The following is an 18725-nucleotide window of genomic DNA, read 5'->3' as shown; positions in this document are numbered from 1 at the left end:
CCGTATTTTTGTATCCCTCCCTGTGAATGGGTAAAGTTTAATCACCTCTTACGATGCAAGTCACATTTATCTTGATTAACCATTCAAGCAATTGTCAATATGATGTTGGCTCTTTGTAACTGTCTATCAAAGATTTGCTTAATGAATGCAGTAAGGGGTTCTACTTCAATAACTAGTGTACAAAATCCACTTCAGTAAATACTATAAATTTAAATATCCTGATGAATAGTTTTGTCTTGTGATGTCCTTATTGTATTAAAATACATAGTTCAGACTGCACAGGATGAAATAAAGCTTTCAAAAGTTACCTTTCTAAGTCAGAGTACAATATGAGAGTAACCCTGGCTTTAAGAAATGCAAAAGTAACAAACACTGCTGTGAAATTCTCATTTCTTTAACAGCTACTAAGTAAGAACCTTTACAGATAAGAGGTAAGGGAACAGGTTACTATGGTCTTAAAGGAGTAATCCTCTATCTACAACATGATGGTTATTCTTCAGATCATACAAAGTCCTCTATGGTCTGCAACTTCGAAAAGATAACAGGTATGAAATGTCATGATATTTGCAGAGTAAGTATGTGACCTCACGCTGAAAGTAATGGGAAACTGCTCTCGCTACAAAATTGGCTCTCATTCCACATTTCAGAACAAGTCAGCCGAAGCATACCACTACAGAGTATACCAAATAAACTACCTCCCAGTGTTTTTGTAAATCGGTCTTAACATTTCTCTGCTTTGATACACAATGTTCTGAGTTTCAGCATCTCATGGTAGGTATTATCCATGCAGAATTCAAGCAGCCTTTTGGAAGAAGTCCTTAACAATTGATACAGGGTCACATGAGCAGCATTAAAAAAAAAAATTAAAAAAAAAAATCACAAGTCAAGGCAGATCTGATCTGCAAGAAAAAGGTTCTAAGCTCTCAGACACTGTGCGGGACCATGTACCAACACAGGCTCTCCACTATCAACAGAAAAACCTCTCACCAGCATCATGGCTCTTTCCCCACTGGCTTCTATGAGGGATGTATTTCTTCTGGGATTAAAATCATTGGATCTGTTTCTTGTTCTGCATTCATTAAGCCTTTTGTGTGCTGCCTAGAAAAAGCCTTTGTATGTTGAGACTGATTCATCAGCTCACTATTGTTTGATGCATTTAAACACTGCTTTTGAGGTTCACAATGAAAAAGAAATTTAGGCTTATTTGAACTGGAGTTGGTTAGTTGTTGAGCTATTCTTTAACAAGCCCAGGACCGTCCTTGACTTCTCAGATCACAACAAAATTGCCAACGCAACTGAAATATTTTATCTGTTCCGGAAAGGACCAGACTCCTTAGTGAAATCAAGATGTTCCAACCAAAATGTGATTATGAATTGAACCACTGATTAAGAATTGAGCCTATTTCTTGCTCTGCAGCTTGTTCCTTTTCCAGCTCTCCTTCTACATAGACTGTATAGCACTGCCACTGGTCTTCTGTGGGCAACTTCCAGGAATTTAAGTCTTTACTAGGAAAAGAAATAGTTTTTCAAACCATACCTGGTTAGCCATGCACACTTACTATTATTCTCACTGTGATTCTGTAATTTTCCATCCCTGTGGGGGACATCTAGGGGCAGGACACTACTAGAAAACCATCTCTAGTTACCTAAGTTGCCAAATGACTTTAATATGAATGTCCTTGGATTTCGTCATAGGATCTCTGAACTGTGTATGGAAATACAGATTCTGCAGATCACAATCTGCGAACCAGTCATGAGAATCTAACGGGGGAATTATGGAGGTCACTATGTGGAACCCCGGAAGAATGAAGTTAAGGCACTGGACTTCCTGTCACCATGGGGACAGCTGTGGTATCACTAACAATCAACTGACAAACAAAAACCAGCATGCCAAACAATTACGCCCTGCAAGAACAAGCATTGTTCCAGCACTGCAATGCTGGAACAAGGCATATGCAAGAACATCATGAGATTTTTTTTTTTTGTTTTAAGTATTGTCAGCCAAGCCCAAAGGTGTACTTTCTCAATTCTCAAATAACCTCAAGCACCTTCCAAGCAGCTAAACATGAATCAAAAACATGTATATATGTGCAGTCTCTTCTGCTTCACTTCTTGAAGTTTCTTATTCCTAGTTCTCTTTACTCATCTCCTTAAATACACTTCTCTCCTATTTCACAGGATACTCAATCACTTTTTGCTCCCTTTACTGTTTCCCACTCCAATTCTCTCCACATCGACCATTTCAGTGAGATCTACCCATATTCCATTCCCTCCCTTAACCCAAAAGCTTGCAAATATCAAAAACTGCCCCTGACTCCATGGGCAGAAGGAAGCTTCCATTTTCCTGGGTTGTTTCTTCAACCCAGGTGGTTCTTCAGTCCCAGCCAGGTCATATTCAGACTCCATTCTCCCTTGTACAAGAAAATGCATTGCTGTAATCCTCCCACTCAGCATCAGTTGGACAACTGCCTCTGCTGACAGCAGCCAAAATTGCAGTCCCAGCTGCTGAAGTTACCACACACATCATCTATACTTTAAATACTTTAGCTGACAAGAAAGCATTATTTCCATTCTCTTGCTTCTTTCATCTTCAAGGGTACAAATGACACACTTCCAAATATGTATACAACTCTTTCTTTTTTTTTTAATGTATATCACATCACTTCACATTGTAAGGAGAGAGAGGGGTTGCTGGTAATCTAACATAAAGTCTTCAAGCTCAACAATTTGAGTCGCAAGTTATTTAGTAAGTGCAGAGCCTCCTCTATCTAAAAATGCAAGTTTACTGACTTCAAAGCAATGTTTTGCAACTATAACTTGGACTACAAGCTAAGATTCTCCTGAGAGTATCAAATCTTTGCTACTGTTAAAGCTACACATCAGCTGCAACCCGCACTGCCTCAAAAGGGGTATAGACTACCAAACTTCTTATAATAATCTTCCTTTCATTATCCTTCTGTGATTGTGCCAACCACAAATCATTTCAGTGTCGCAGTGCAAGTAACCACACTACCAGAGGATTACTGAATGAATCACCCATAACTATCCAGAGACTGATGAGTGTAGCTCAGCACTGAAAAGTCTTGGTTTCTTCAGAGGTCCTTCTTGACAGGCATAGAGCCGGGAGGTCCTTGTTATTTTGACCTCTCCTGTATAGCAGCCAAAACAAGCAAGTATAGTGCTGTCATAAAAATTTTAAAGCTTACCAAAAAAAAAAAAAAATCTGTTTTACTGCCCTTTCCACATGATGGGAACTGTAACATTCCTCCTCCCCCCCTGCCCTGTATTAATTAAGAAACATTTACCCAATCGTGAAGAACACATTAGTGTTACACTCAAAATGGTTACTGGAAAAATGTTTACAACCTTGCATTATTTCAAAATCTCTCATGTTCTTCAAACTGACGAGTTCAGACTGAAAGTGTGATCTCCAAATTGTTCTGTATTCTGTGGACAATACAGTGATCAGTACTCTAAAATACGTCATATGCTGCCTCCAGCTTGATCCATTACAGGAATATGTACACTTTGCTTCATATGTACATTAAACGTTCTTCCCTTGACCATTGTCATAAATTTTTCATAGACATTGTTCCAAGGACAGTGAGCAGAAAACAAAAGTATATGATACAGCAACACCTGACATTTTAAGACATTTTCTTTTTGAGATTGTCTGGCTTAAACTTTATGTGCTGCAGTGGAAAAAGTCTGAAGACAGAGCCTCTTTAAAAGCAAGGCTCAGTGGGAAGACAATGAGATGTATGGTATTTCTCTTTACAATAAATAATTAAAAAAAAAAAAGCTTTTTCCCCCCAAAGAAAATTGCTCTTGAAAGCCTTTCTAAGCCTGTTGATGGAGCAAAACAAAGAAATCCTTTATTTTAGGACTTAGTTCTTCCAAAAGAATGTCATTCTTTTTGTGCCCAAGGTCTCTTATTTTCCTTCCCATTTCCTTTTATTTAAATTGTATTAAACATTCAGTGATTCCCATTCTCTGCTACTTACTCCTACCCCTGCACCAACTCCTCTCCTGTGAGGAGCCAAGTATTCATGCAGCTGAATCGTAACCTGCTTTAGGAAATGAGTCTAATAAATGAACAAGAGAAAGCATCTTCCCAGCCAGATCTCTTCCCTAGGCCTGTTTACTTGTGCAGTCTCACAGGCATTCACCTCAGAGCAATGAAGGCACCATTACAAGTCAGCAGCCAGGGAAAGAAACTGCTTAAATCAGCAATGCCGCTAAAAACGCATGTTGAACTACGTATGGCTCCCGTGTGTTGAATGTTGCGAATTCTATTCTGAAGGATGCACCTCTCCTCTTGCGCACTGCACAGAGCTTGGAAAGGGTCTCTATTCACACCCAAATCAATCAAACTGCAGGCTAAAAGGGATAGCCCTGTTCTCCCTCTTCACTTGCAGGCATATTTGATCTGATGCACTTAAATCTCCTGTAGCATCAGTCAAATTAGCGTTGAAATACTGGAAAATGAATTCAGTATCAACAAAAACTTAATTGCCTCAAGAACAACAGTGAGAATGCCTGGCCACAGGAGAAGCAGAGCTGCTATTTCAACAGGGACTACTTACACAAACTGAAGCTGCAAAACAATTGAGAACTGTCAATTCCACCTCTGGAGGAGATGCCTGAGAGTTTGAGACTATATATTCCACATTCCTAATTAAAGGCTGGACAAAATTAGTTTTAATTAAACTTAAAATAATTAAAACTTCTTGCAAGTTTCCCTTGTCTTCTGGAGATCTGCTTGATTATTTGGGTAACATTCAATAGTTTATTTAACATTCTATGAACAGAACATAAATAATACATGAAAAAATAATAATTATTAATCAAGAAAAAGAATCAAACCATTGAGCTTGAAAATTAAAACTGCATTCATACATGGACAGGTCGAACCACATTCTCATTACATAGAAAGAAGGGAATTAGCTCCCACATAGCCAAGATGAAACAAACAACTTGAAGAAAGGAATAACGAAATTCAGCAAAGAGCTCAAAGTCAAACATTTCTTCTCCAACAAAGACATTTAAGTTACCACTATTTGCTAACAAAGACTAAGGAAATACCAGGATCTACACAGTAACTGAAAAATAAAGGTTGAGGTGAGTCCTCTTTTATTCCATTTTTCTGTCCTGCAGGTTACAGTCCTACAACTCACTATAGCGTTCACCTTTTGTGTAGCATATGTTGGCTTATGTTCAACTTGAGATCCCAAATAACCCCCACATTTTCTTCCTAAGGACCGCTACTCAATCACAAGCCCCACATCCTGCATTTGTGTATTCGATTATTCTTACTGAAATGTAGGACTTCACATTTTTTTTCTGAACTTTCCTTTTTTTTTCAGATCTCAGTATCTGCATTTTGTTCAAATAATTTTAAATTCTAGCTTCACCTCTTACACACTTCATCTAAGACACACTTACATGCAGTCAACGAAGTTACAACTGCTGCTAACTCTTTGCAAGGACTTCAGACAAACGTCCTAACCACTTGTCTTAATTATTTGCAAAATTACAGTTCAAATCTTCTCTTCCTTTCTGGAAACTGAAAGCTCCTCCTGCTGGCCTTTTGTTGAACTAAAGACAAACCAAAATAAATACTTGCCAAACCAAGGAAATAAAAAAATGCAACAATAACATTACTGGTATTTTAGTATCTTTCAGTATTTGGTGTTGAGACAAACAAAGCTAAGAAAAACCTCACTCTACAGGAAGCATAGAATAAAAGATAACTCCAAGGATTTGACTAAAAGAAACAGATTATCCACACTATCAGAAAGAGATAGTGCGAAATCGGATTTTTTCTTTGCATGGCAAACAATCTGCTGCTCTGACATAAAACCAGCGATTATTAATTATTTTCCTACTGCAGTTGAGGAATAAAACAAGCTAAAATATCAACTACAAAGGTAAAAAAATCAAAAAATTACTCACACTCAAACATTACTGATTACTTTTCTCACACAAAACTACCCTGAGAAACTACCAGAATTTTAGTCATAGGTTTTTATTACTTCTGATCAGGTGTGATTTACATAAAGAACTGAAAGGTGGCTTTATTGCTCAAAAAATAAATTTTATGGGATAACTATTCAATTTTGGTGGGCTTAAAAAAACCACGTTAACAGCCAAGAGTAGACTTGCAAAGCTCTACTTGAAAAGTAGTATTTCTCCATCCCACATCTCTTCAGCAGAAGTGCAAAGAAGATTTCCAGATTACTTATTTCAGTCAGACACAGAACAGTTTGAGCCAGCAGACTGTACAAAGTTAGATAATCTTGTAATTATTTCAAGTGACTATCAAGTACAAGAGAGGCATAAGAGATTATGTATTAGTTAAAAGTCATGTATACATAGATGAACATCCAGATTAACCCAGTAAAGCCAGCAAATATCTATCAGTAGTGATACTCTCAGAATGGGGAATTAATTTACTGCTTGAAGTTCACCTGAGAGGCTGAACTCAAACATTAGCACTGCTCCAGTTTTCTGAGATTGCCAAATATTTCAGAGTTTGAGAAGAACAAATAGCATCACCATCACCCAGCTCTTAATACCTTGCATCCAACTTACCTGCTCCTTAAAAGGATTTCAGAATTCACTGCCCGTATTTTTTTTCTCCACTATTCCTCACAGCCTTGGGAAAAAAGTCATTTAAAAAAAAAAAACAAAACCAAAACAAACCACCACCCCAAAACCAAAGCTCTATATTGTAGGAAGAGAGAGGTCAGTTCTGTCAGTCCCAAATACTATGAAATAAACCAGATCACGGTACGAGGATACCAAGCAAACAATTTTCAGTTCAGTGAGCTAACCTTTCATTCTAATGAGATCCAAAATAAAAGTTTAATTTATGCACATCATCTGTCTACTCCCTGGTGTCGCAAAGTTTTCAACAATCTTTGGAAGCTAATTTATCACTGACTGCATCGACATGGCAACTGAAGTCCCCGTAATACACCATTAAGGTCAGCCTTTAAAGATGACTCATCTCTCTAGGTCAGTCCCCATGTTCTGCAACCAACTTTCACTAGAACTCCATTCCATTTGCAGATGAGTCAACACATTCTTAATCCCACCTTTTGATTTATCAGTAACTCAAACTGGTAATTGCATTTTCCACTTCAATGAGCTAGATAAACTCAGAAATTTTCCTATCTGCTTTCCTAGTTTGGAACTGCCAGATTGTTTATTAAACCACTATAAATAGCTGCAAACTTCAGAAAACCAAAAGCACTATGTAGATGGCCAAAATCTTTTTGAGACAAGTTCATTCAACTTTGCTGATAACAAGTCCATACTTGTTCACTGAACACCTATTCTCTTTTTCCCCACTCGTCATCAAGTCTGCCAAATCAACCCTCCTAGTCCTATTCCCTCCAGATCCTTTCCCTTCTGGTTATGGGAGGCAGGAACTTTCCAGGGTGGCATTTCATAGATAGTTTTCTCTTCTCAGGCACAGCATAGAGTTGAGCCTAGAGCTCCTAGATCACGCATCTTCTCTCTCAGTATGATCAGCAGAGTGCACTGCATGCAAGAACTGAGTTTTCACGGCAAAGGAAAGATACGGCACATCCAGGGCAAGTTACACTACTTATTCCCTCATTATCTATACCAGTCACCTGCAGTGAAAATAACGCTCCCCTTCAAAACTTCCTCCAGCATTCGCCACTTGTCACTACAATTCATCTAGCTCAGCAGTTCTGATAAATAAGCCAGTCGCCAGCCAGTATCACTGCTCAATTAAACAGCCATGTCAACAGGGAGGGATTAATTACTCTGGGACTTTGAAGATCTCCAAGACCTTCAGCAAGATATAAGAAGAAAGAGATGATAAGCAAAATTGTCCAAGTGCTCTACATATCCATTCCTCAGCAGAGGAAAGGGTAACCAACAAATTATTAAAAATACAGTAATCAAAAATAAAGATTATTTTAATATTTTTCTTGAAAAATACATGTAAGCCTGTGGTACTCATTACTTCACGATATCATTCAGGCCCTGAGTTTAGTAACAAACTCAGATCTAGCATTTAAACATGTAACATCTATGCATGCATAAGATAAGATATGCAAATAAGATGCAAACCACAGTTTTCCAGAATATTTTTAATTTTCTTTTTGAAGCAGCAGATGCTGGCAGTCACCACCACAGCCAGGAACACTGGAACTGATCATGAGCAAAACACCCAAGATCTTGTGCTGTTGGAGTTAATATAATGTATAGAATATGCTTTGAACTGGAACGTTGTACGTATAAAGAGCCACCAGTAAGTGGACTGACTTACTACGTCCACCAGTAAGTGGACTTACTGGACAAGAGGTAAAAGAAAAGACTTTAATGAGTATGCAAGCTATTTTTAAAACTCTTAGAATTTGTAATACTCTTAACCTCATCTTGTATGACTGAGGCTTGTGATGTGGAGTACCGCATATTCCTCATTTGTCCTACAGTTCGTCTTGCATTATGAAAAATACATCTCGACAAGCAAATTTCAAGTATTAATGCCCAATTTTGCCAATTTAAAAGGGCAGGCAAAAACTTTTAGATTACCCTGTTGAGATAATAAGTAAGTATCTAGTCCTCTTTACACAAAAGGATATTTTTAAAGACCTGTCTAGGTTTCACTGTAATCAGTTATCACCAACAACTGCCCTCAGATTAGGAATTTAAAAGCAAATAAATTATACTTGTCCAACATAACGTTATTTCCTCAAGCTAACTTGACCTTTAATGACAAATACACTTCCAAAAAAAAAAAAAAAACATACACGCAAATAGAGTTAAGCCCTATTAGTTTCAGACCCCAAACTTAGAAGTGCTGTGTGCAAACACTAGCAAGTACACAGCATTCTAAAGTCAGCGGAGGAAAAAATACCCATTTCATGAACATACTGCCCTTACCAGTTACTCCTTCGTTTGCCTCCCAAGCCTAAGCAAATAGGAAAAAATTACAATAACCTCACCACTCTAAGTTCAAAGGCCCAAAGCGCAAGTCCCTCATCTTACAAGGCCAGGCAGGGAGGTAAGGGAGTCAGCGCAGCGGGAAGGGCGGATCTCGCTGGGCCGACAGCCGCGGGCCCGGCACGGCAGGCCAACACCGCCACCCGCCGGCGGGAGCGCAGCGCCGGCCCGGCCACACGCACCAAAAAAAAAAAGAAAAAAAAATATCGCTAATACGAATACGATCCTCCTCGGCCGTAAAACTACGTTGTCAATCGTGTTATCGGCTGACCAACGTCAGGAAAATTGATAAATGTTACAAGAGACATAACCACTGTTTTCCTGTAGCTCAGCCCAAAATGCACGAGAGGAAAAAAAAAAAGCGAAACGTGAGTCATCATTGGGCTGCTATAAAGATACTATATAACTTCCCACGTAGAGGGAATTCACCTAAAGACGTTATAAACAACTTTAAACTTACAACGGGAACCCCAAGAAGCAAATTATTCATTAAATCATATAAAACACACACGGTGTAATACAAACCCGGTGAAACAGCACTCTTCACGGCCTGCAGAAAATAATGGCAATCCCACGAAACATTACACCCAAGTACAGAGACCAGGGAATGGGAGTGGTAGTAAAAAAAAAAGAAAAAAAATCACCACCTATCTTGTTTCAGAGTAAGAAACACAACCCGAGATATGTACAACAGTTATGTGGTTTTTTTTTAATATTACGTACAAAAACGTTTAACCAACGTTAAAAGCAAAACCAAAAAAAACCCCATCACTGCTTCTTTTAGGAAACAAGAAAATGTCAACCAACCCCTCCCAAAATTTCTGAATTTCCCTTTGTGGGGGGAGGGATAAAAACTGGTATAAACGTAGTTTTATTTCTGCTCGTATCTGATTAAAAAGTAATCCGGAGCTCTGTACCTCCCTACCATGATGAATCATGGTCTTCCCGTACCAAGCCCGCCGACCAGCCTTACCTTAAAATTACTAGAGTTGACCCATCCTGTTAATTCGTCGATCACTTTGTCAAGGCGCTGCTGGTCCTGCTCCACATCGGGGGACCTGGCCGGGTCGCTCAGGTACTCCAGCAGCTCCTGGCCGACCTGCATCCTGCGGCCCACGTCCTTCTGCTGTACCTGGTCGCAGAAATAATCCATACCAGCAGGCTCCATCCTCGCCCTCTGCGGAAAAGTTTCTTCGGAGACGAGCCGACCGGCTTCAGGGTCGGAGGCGCGGCCAGGGCAGGGCGGGCGGCAGCGGGAGGGAAACGCCCGGCGAGGCGGCGATCCCCGGCAGGGCCGCGGCGCTCATGAAGCCTCTCCTCGCCCTCTCCGCCCCGGCTCCGCGCTCGGCGCCTCCATGCACACACGCGCTCCGCCGCTTCCTCCGGCCTCCTCCCCGAGCCCGCCCGCAAGGTGAAGTCTGAAGTAGGGAGGGAAGACGGGGGCGCACGCCAAGGCTTGGGAGGCTGCGGCGGCCCGGCGGGCGGAGGGGTCGGCGGGAGCCGCCTCCTCGGGCTCGGGGCTTTCCAGGCGCCTCCGCGTCGTCCCAGGGGATCCCGGGAGGGCTCCCTGCCGCCGCCCCTCCTCTTCCCTCGCCGGGGGAAGGGACGCCGAGAGCGAGAACAAACGTCGACGCTCGCCCTGTGGGGCAGAGGGGGCTCGCAGGCACCTCCGCGGAGGGCGGGCAGCCGTGGGCTGAGGGGGTCCCCGCGGGAGCTGCCGCCGCCGCCGCCGCCGCCTCTCGCTCTCTCCTCCCGCCCGCAGGCGCCGAGGAGCGATCCCTGCGCCGCCTCTCACCGCCGCGGGCACCGGCCCGTCCTCCCACGGACGCAGCAGCGGCGAGGCCGGGGCGGACCTCTCATGCTCCCGACGACGCGGCCTCCGGCCCCTCCTGCTCGCCCGCGGGGCAGCTTCGAAACTTCGCCCCGGCGGGTGTCAGCGCCGCTCGCTCCCCTTCCCCGTCAGCCCCACCGCGGGCCGAGCCGGGCCGGGCCGAGCGAGCCCCCAAGGAGCCGCTCACGCTCCGTCGCGCCTTCCTCCGCCGGCCTGCGGCACCGCCCCCGTCCCGTGGAAGTTGCGTCCCCCCGCCGCGGGCCGCCCCGGCCGGCGCCAGCTAGACTGGGCGTGGCGCGCGACGGCCCCGCCCCGCCCCCCGCCCCCCGCCGCGACTCCCCGTCCCCCAGCCTCCCGCCTCTACCAGCGCCGCGCGCGCGCCCCTGTGGCCCTTCCCGCCCCGCGCTGCGGCGAGCGAGCGGCGCGCGCTCCCGACAAGGCTCCGCGGTCCCCCTGCGGGTTGTGCCCTGTGGCGGAGGCGCATGCGCTCTCCGCCCCGCGCGGCGGGCTGGCGGCCGCCGCCGCACTGCTGCCCGCAGAGGGGAGGGCGGTGCGCCGGCCGTCCCGGCGGTGCCAGCCGGCGCCCTGGGGGCAGGCGGCGGCTGGGCGAGGAGGAGGAAGAGGAAGTGTTGAGAAACAGGGGAAGCGGTGCGAAGGGTGCTGGGGTGCCCCCCCCCCCCCCGGACGGGAACGCGGGCTCCCGGTCGGCCATTGCGCTGGAGAAGTGGGGGGCGGGGGAGGGGGGGGTGTCTCCCCTTTTTCCAGCCCGAGGCACGCGCCCGAACAAGCCCGCCCCCTGGCGGGCGGGCGACTGGACCCAGCTGTTAGGCGGTCGGAGGGGCGCTGAGGGGAGGTGGGCGAGGAGGCCGCTGCGGTGAGGCAGCCCGGGCTGGCTGCTGCGTCTCGCCGTGCATTTCCCTTCCTCACGCAGGGTAGCCGGGGCTGCTGCCTGCCTCTCCTTACCGCGGCGAAGGGGAGCGTGTGGGAATGAAGAGTGCGGAAAGCAGAGCTCTGTGGGACGGTAAAACAGACAAGAGAGCCCCACCGCAGCAGGCAGAGAGGTGTGCGGAGGGGGAAATGAAGCTGCTGTCTTCCCAGCGCTATCCCGACTTTGTCAAGTGGTGCCCTGCAGCCTCTTTCGCCCTACCCTCTGCCCTGGTTTACGGTGGAGAGACCCCTGGGGAGCCAACTCAGTACGCAGGGTGGGGTTAACTCTGCAGCATAGCCAACCCATATGCAGACTACCAGGAATTGACTTAAAGAGACCCTTTAGTGCAGGGACTGTGACTTGAGGTATTGTTTCAGGGTCAGTTTTTAAACTGGTCCAAATCCCCGTGATGTTAGGGCAAAGGCAGTCCTGCCGCGCTCCCTCCCTCCACCTTGTCCTAGCAGCGTGTTCGTGTGGCCTCTCAGGCCTCTGAAAGTACGATTGCGGTTTTCACATGCAGGGAAAGGAAAGGTAAGGAGAGGAGGTCACTTTCCCCCTCCTCACGCTCAAGCTGCTCTGCTTGGGCCCCGTCTTGTCCCTTGTGCTGGGTCTTGTGCTCATTGACCACTTTGGGTTGATTTAATGGGCTAAGTGACAGAGTTGGTATCAGTGAGTTGGGCTGGCTCACAGGTCCCAAGGGCAGAAGCACGGGACTCAATGGGAAGCGTAACATCCCCTGTCAACGGCAGCGGACAGCGATGTTGGCCTGCTGTCCCTCTGATGCTGGGAAGGATTCATGTTACACTAAACTGCAAGCTGCTGTTGATACAGGCGATCCTTTTCTTCCCCTGCTGTCACGTATACAATCCTTCCCTTTCTTACACCAGAGCTAGTGTTTATTTGACTTCATGTAAAAAATGCAGGGAGATTTTTTTTTTCTTTATTGTTCTCCCTTTTTTTCACAGAATTAGCTTTTTGCTGATTCAGATTCCTAAATTGCCTCATTCTGGGGTTAAGCAAGTGCCAGAATTGGCACAGGGAAAGTAGAAACAGCCAGAAACTAGATGGGGGCTGGTGGGACCTCTTCCGATGACAGCGTTGTGTCATGAAAGCTCAACTTAGTTTCAAGACAGCAGAGTCTGGCTGTCTCGCTTGCCTCATTAGTTCTAATGCTGGGGAAGGGTGAGACTGCAGGAAAGTGAGGTACTCCCTTCATCTGGCTGCAGGATTTAGATAGGTATAAACTGACTGAGGAACCACACCTGCAAATTGCAGTTTCACAGCAGTGTAAACCAAACTAAATTAGTGCTACAGTGGTCCTGCTTGCCTGCTTCTCACAAATTCCATTTTCAGGAATTCTGCACTTCCTTTCTGTCCCAGGCACTGACATCTCTGTGACCTTGCAGAAGGCTAGTTCAGGGAGTTGATCTGGCAAAAAAAGAGATCTATGTCCACAGGCATAGCAGAAGGCAAGACCACAAGCAGCCTTTTGTTGATTTTTGTGTGATGTGGCAAATTTGGGATCCCATGCTTGATTGGTCCCTAGGCATTACAATAATGAAGGTGATTAAAAAGATTATAGATGCCTTTAAAATAGAAATGTGTGTATTACACTTTGAGTTTATTATAATTTTGCAAAAAGATCATGAACTACTCATCATGTTTTCACAATGAATTTCCCTGTGCACGTATAAAGAACTGTAATTTTGGATGGAGCTGAATAGTTCTTACCCTGTGTGTGCAATGCCATTTACGAAGATAGATTATGAAAACTTGGTATGGAATTACTCATTGCTTTTTTTGCAAATGGAACTCAAGAAAGTGCTGGAAATGGAAAAATAAGTATCAGAAAAATAAAACTGCATTGTTATATTTTTTCAGTGCACTAGAATCTGATTCACTGGTGTTGTGAGTTTAAAAAGTAAATTTCTTGCTGTGAAAGTTTTAAAAGTAACTGTTGATCTAATAAGATATTGACTAAATAGGAAAGAACTGAGTAGACGGTACTGAACTCTTGGAGTATCAAGAACTGTAAACAGTTTCAGTCCACCAAACTTTCTGGAAAAAACCCAAGTAATTTAAAATTCACCTTTCATTATAGTCCAAGTTAATGTCGATCTCTTGAGACAGAAAATCCTAAGCAAAAAGAGGGGGTAAAGCTCGTGGCACTAGCTTTTCTGAATTTCTCTTGATTCAAAGCAAATATACTGGTTAGGTAATCTAATTGCTGTGAATAGCATTGAAGCTGAGGTGAAGGGTAAAGTATAATAAGATACACACTTGAAATGTTGAAACTATTTTGTCAACCCACAGACGACATCACAAAGCTATGTTAAGGGCAAAAAGCCATGCTGGGATATGTGGCTTTTCTTTTTTTTTTTTCCATTTCATGTAATAAGTGTTTTCTTAGAAAACACTGGAGAAAATAATTGCCTCACTGTAAAATCAGAGGATTAGACTACTGTATTTCATCTTGTTACTACCTGCCAGCACTAGTGCCTTTATACTGTATGGACACTGATACAACACTAGAAAATTGGTAGCCTTTTTATGGCTGAGGTGTTCTGATAAGATCAAGGCAATTTCCCTTGACATCCTAGCACTGAACAGAATTATCTTTCTTGTGGGATCAGTTCATTCTTCCTCTGCAAACAAATAACATTTTGATTTGGCAAATAGAGCTTCTGAATACTCATTTCTTTTTTTAGCAAGGCAGGAGTAGCACTCTAACGTTGCATCTAGAGCAGTCTTCCAGCTTGGACAAAGGCCACGGTTTTGTTGTTAGATGTTCTCACAAAGTCCTGGTGGACTTTATACCGAGCGATGTGGGCTAGGCCCCAAAAAGAAGGCATTTTCATTCAAGCCAAAGGTCTTTTAAAGCCTCTTATTCTCAGTTAAGGAGATTGCTTCCTTTGGAATGCAATCTTCTTTTTGATATGCAAGCATGTGAGCGTAAATCCACTACTCTTGTGTATTTGTACAATGCATAATATTTTGTAGAGCAATTAAGCCCCGTAATTGAATGCAGAATCAAAATGTCCTTCAGTCTTCTCAGCATGACTAGCTAGCAATCAGAGCGATTACAGCAGGAGCTGAGGTAAACGACATTAATCCAGTGAGGCGCATTTCCAACCTGAATTGCACACCAAACCTGTTTCTACGCCCCCATCCCATACAAGTGTGCTGCACAATTATCGCATGTAATGTCCTCTTCTGAAAAAGGCGAGAATCATACAGAGAAACAGGCTGGGGAGGGAGAATGCCGTGCTCTTCATTCCTTTGGCTGATAAGAAAGCACGTACCGTGTTTCAGGCTCTGTTTCTACCCTCTTTCCTTTCCTAGCCGTAGCTTTAGCAAGCTGAGACCTCGTGCAACCCAGTTACCGATCTTCTGTAGCGGGCCTGTCAGTCATTCCAGCAGAAAGCTCCTTCCACAGACTGACTTCTCCTTCTGAAAAATCCTTCCTATACAGAAGATGTAATCCCATCACTGAAAGAACCATAAAAACCCCTTTAAAACACTCTGATTAAAAGGTCTCCTTATGACAAATAGCAAGCGCAGGCCATAATAATAAAAATAGAGTGAATTTAAACATGAGTCACTCAGAAAGTTCCCATAAACCACACTGGATGTAGCCTAAGTTGACACTTTAGAAATCTATGAGAAAATTGTCCTTACATTCCTGTCGGATTCCTCAGCAGCCGGGACGGCACTTCTACATCATGTTCCACCCTGGGTGGCTTGAAGCAAATGTTCAGATTGCCTCTTGGATGCGGTGTCCTTCAATCATATACCACCTCCTTCTAACATATTCTGGAATAACCGTAGGGTTTTCTTTGTTTATAGGTTGGAAACGAGTACATCGAGTTTTTTCTTAGTAGTGTCAGGAGGTGTAATAGTGTTATAATGTGCTATTTTAAGCAGAAATGTGGCATTTTTTTGTTGTCATGTCATATAGGTATGTATTTTGCATCTTTTCTTACATTAATTGTAAAAGGATGATGTGTATCTTTTCAAGCTGAATTTATCACTGTTTTTAATTCCTCCCTCTGAAATAAAGAATATCAGAATAATGAAGTAATAAATATCTTCTGAATATAAATCAATTCATTCACGAGGAAAGTTTTTCTCATTATGTTGCAATATATGTACCAAGCTAGTTGAAGTATTGCCCATTTTTCTCACAAGGCCTTAAAGATGAAATTAGTAACTGTATTAAAAATGTACTCGGTGAACTCTGCTACGTTTTGGCTTGTGCCATGGATGTTCTTGAAATTACATATTTAATATAGATCACTTTCATATGCTTATTTATAAAACAGTCAGAAGTTGAAGCTAGTACTCCGGTATTTTTCTTGTACATACTGAGTCAATTTGATTACAGAAATGGGGCGCGAGGGGGGGTCAGACTGATGTCTGATTACCGGATTACTCCAAGGCATTAATTTGTTCCTTATTGTCAAATATGTTTTAACATGTAGATACTGCAATTAAATAATTCATCTTGATAAATCTTTTATGATTCATTTGCTAATTTTCTTGATACATGTGATATAGGGAAGGAAGAACATGAAAAACTGTGGGTAATGAAAAATAGTAATAACAGATCAAGAAAATAGTGTCAGAATTAACATGTAAGTGGCCACTTCTCTTTTATCATGTTAGTCTATCATGTCTTCTATAATTACTCAAAGCACTGCTACATAACTTGGTATCCTTTACGTCATTTTTGTACAGTGGCAGAGACGTTTGTCTCTAGTGGTAGAAGCATTTAACTGTGGTTTGTCAAGCGAATGATTGCATCTGTTTTGTGCAGCAGGTTAGTTTGCTAGACCTTGATTAATTATGCTTTTCTGTCTTTAAATTTCTGCGGTGGAATATGATATGCCAGTGTTCTGTGTAAAACCTGTGTTTTAATGTTGCTGTATAACGATTTTGTGTCATGCTGAAAAAGTTTGGGACACAATAGCTCAACATAATAATCAATACAAAATTTTCTAAATTGTTAAACTTAAGAAATTGATTAAACTTTTATTTAAAATACCTATGAGAACTATTTCAATATAGATGCAACTACCTTTGTGTTGTCGTGCTGCTGTTTGTAACAGCAGTATGAAAGAACTAGAAAAGGATCCAAAAATCTTGATTCATCTGACCTGAAAAGTAAAAACTAGTGAGCACAGAGTGTACTGCACAGCGGTATCAAGGGAGGTGTTGCTGGGTGTATTTTGGCCTTGGACTGGCAAAATCTCTGTTCTTGCAAAACAAGTCATGGCATTTTCATTATCTGCAGGAAGCTTGCAAGACAGTGAATGTGCTGAAGAATGTGAAAAGCCATGCAGAATGGTATCCTTCTCATGACATGGAAACAACTTTCCAAACCAGGCAGCACGTTGATATTCATCCTAGTAACACTAGTGCAGTGGCAGACTCTGCCCACATTTACACAAAGCAACCCACTTCTCACTGCATGGGAATTAGAAGGGAAAAGGAAAAACATGTATGATCTGATTTGTTGGTCTCTAGTTTGGCTTGCTTTTTTTGTGTAATGCAAACTCTGCTATAAATAGGACCAGATTCAGCAGTCATTTATTACTTGAGTAACTTCTACATTACCAGTATTGATCAAGAAAGGTTTTCTCAGGTAAGAAGCAGCTTCAGGGTTCTTCCTCAGAAAGAGAGAAAGTTTTCCTTACATACATATAGGTTAATGCATACATCAAGTTACAGACATATAGGTGAAAATGCTTTTTTTCAGAAAGAATTGTATGCGTTTCCATTTTGGGATTAAGCTGATTGAATTTTTTGACTGTTGCCTAATTTTGACATGCTTTTCCTCTGTAGTTTGAAAAAAACTTGTCTGGCTGCTTGAGAGCTCCCTCTCGTGGTAAACTTTCCTGGAAGATCTTCGCAAGTATTCCGTCCAAAGGCATGTAGTTGAAACTTTACCTACCGTATCTGTTACTGATAATGCTGTGCAGCAGAAGAAAGAAGCCAAGCTAGCAGTTGTTGCAGATCATATTTTTTGCTTGGCTGTCCACCCTTCTCCCATAGAAACCTACTGGTTAGGTATGGATGCAAATATCAGTTGGTATTTTGGGGGAATTTCTGTAAATGAGTGTGCATATGAAAAAAATGTAAATATTCATCTGTGTTCTAGGAAAAAAAAACAAGTCATGGATGATTTTATTTTTTACCCTGAAAAGAATGAATTACTGTCCTTGTCTAGAACAGTTTAGAATCTCTTGTATCAGGGTTGGTGCTGCTGAACGTGCAGTTTAAAGCAGACTGTACTTACTACAGCCATCAGCAGCTTTGACCAAATACCCACTATTATGGGTCCATGCTTTACAAGGGTGTGTTTTTACTAAATTGCTTTGCAGTTCAGAACTGTCGCCCACTCTGTGCAGGAGGAGTACCAAGGGTTTGGAAAAAGAGGTTCAGACATTCTCCCTCCTCCCCCAAGTCTTGACCTCCTGTGCCTCACGTGGGAACAGTTGTGGATCTGCAGCGTCAGGGACTAAAGCAGCAGCCACAAATCCTGCAAACCTCTTGCACAACATGGTGGAGTCATCACAACTGGCTCTTTATGTCTCCTGTGAGAGAGGCTGAGTCACACTTTTTGGTACCTCTGCACCAGCCGATACAAGGGAGTGTGAAGGTTGCTTCTAAGAATAGAGAGGGTGCACCGATTCTCCCTGTTTTCCTGTGGTTAATGTGATGGCCTGTCCAGATCTTCCAACCGAGAGTGAAATATACCATTTTAGAATGAAAATGGAAATGAGATAATAGCCATAAATACAGCTCCGAAAATAATAGCACTGTAAATCAGGTAAAATACTGGGAAAAGTAAGGTATATTATGGGGGAAGACAGTAAGGTTGTTTTTGTGTATGTGTATCATACGGGTTCTGAAGTGGACTGTTTAAATTAAATGTAGTTGAATTCGTAGTGTTTTAATGATCAACAGATAGCTCACTCT

General features: G+C 42.8%; 1 protein-coding gene across 24 annotated transcripts in view; it reads right to left on the bottom strand.

The window, feature by feature from the left end:
* Positions 1 to 11058, bottom strand: part of CLASP2 (cytoplasmic linker associated protein 2) — a 153004-nt gene extending 141946 nt beyond the window's left edge. For 13 of the 24 annotated variants that reach the window (XR_012672581.1, XM_075143120.1, XM_075143125.1 and 10 more), the window contains exon 1: positions 9959 to 11058. Coding sequence is in view for 17 of the 24 variants with exons in the window: in XM_075143120.1 (XP_074999221.1) it covers positions 9959 to 10153 (195 nt within the window). In the remaining 7 variants the exon portion in view is untranslated. Of the gene's footprint in view, positions 1 to 5445; positions 5469 to 7643; positions 7826 to 8925; positions 9348 to 9510; positions 9536 to 9958 lie in introns of those variants that run through there. The other 11 variants (XM_075143132.1, XM_075143137.1, XM_075143145.1 and 8 more) reach the window with 6 other exon arrangements.
* Positions 11059 to 18725: the final 7667 nt, after the last annotated feature.

Source organism: Calonectris borealis, chromosome 2 (genome assembly GCF_964195595.1).
Source record: "Calonectris borealis chromosome 2, bCalBor7.hap1.2, whole genome shotgun sequence".
Classification (NCBI taxonomy): Eukaryota; Metazoa; Chordata; class Aves; order Procellariiformes; family Procellariidae; genus Calonectris; species Calonectris borealis.
Note: the sequence above shows the minus strand (reverse complement) of the source record. Positions and strands in the feature narration are given on the sequence as shown.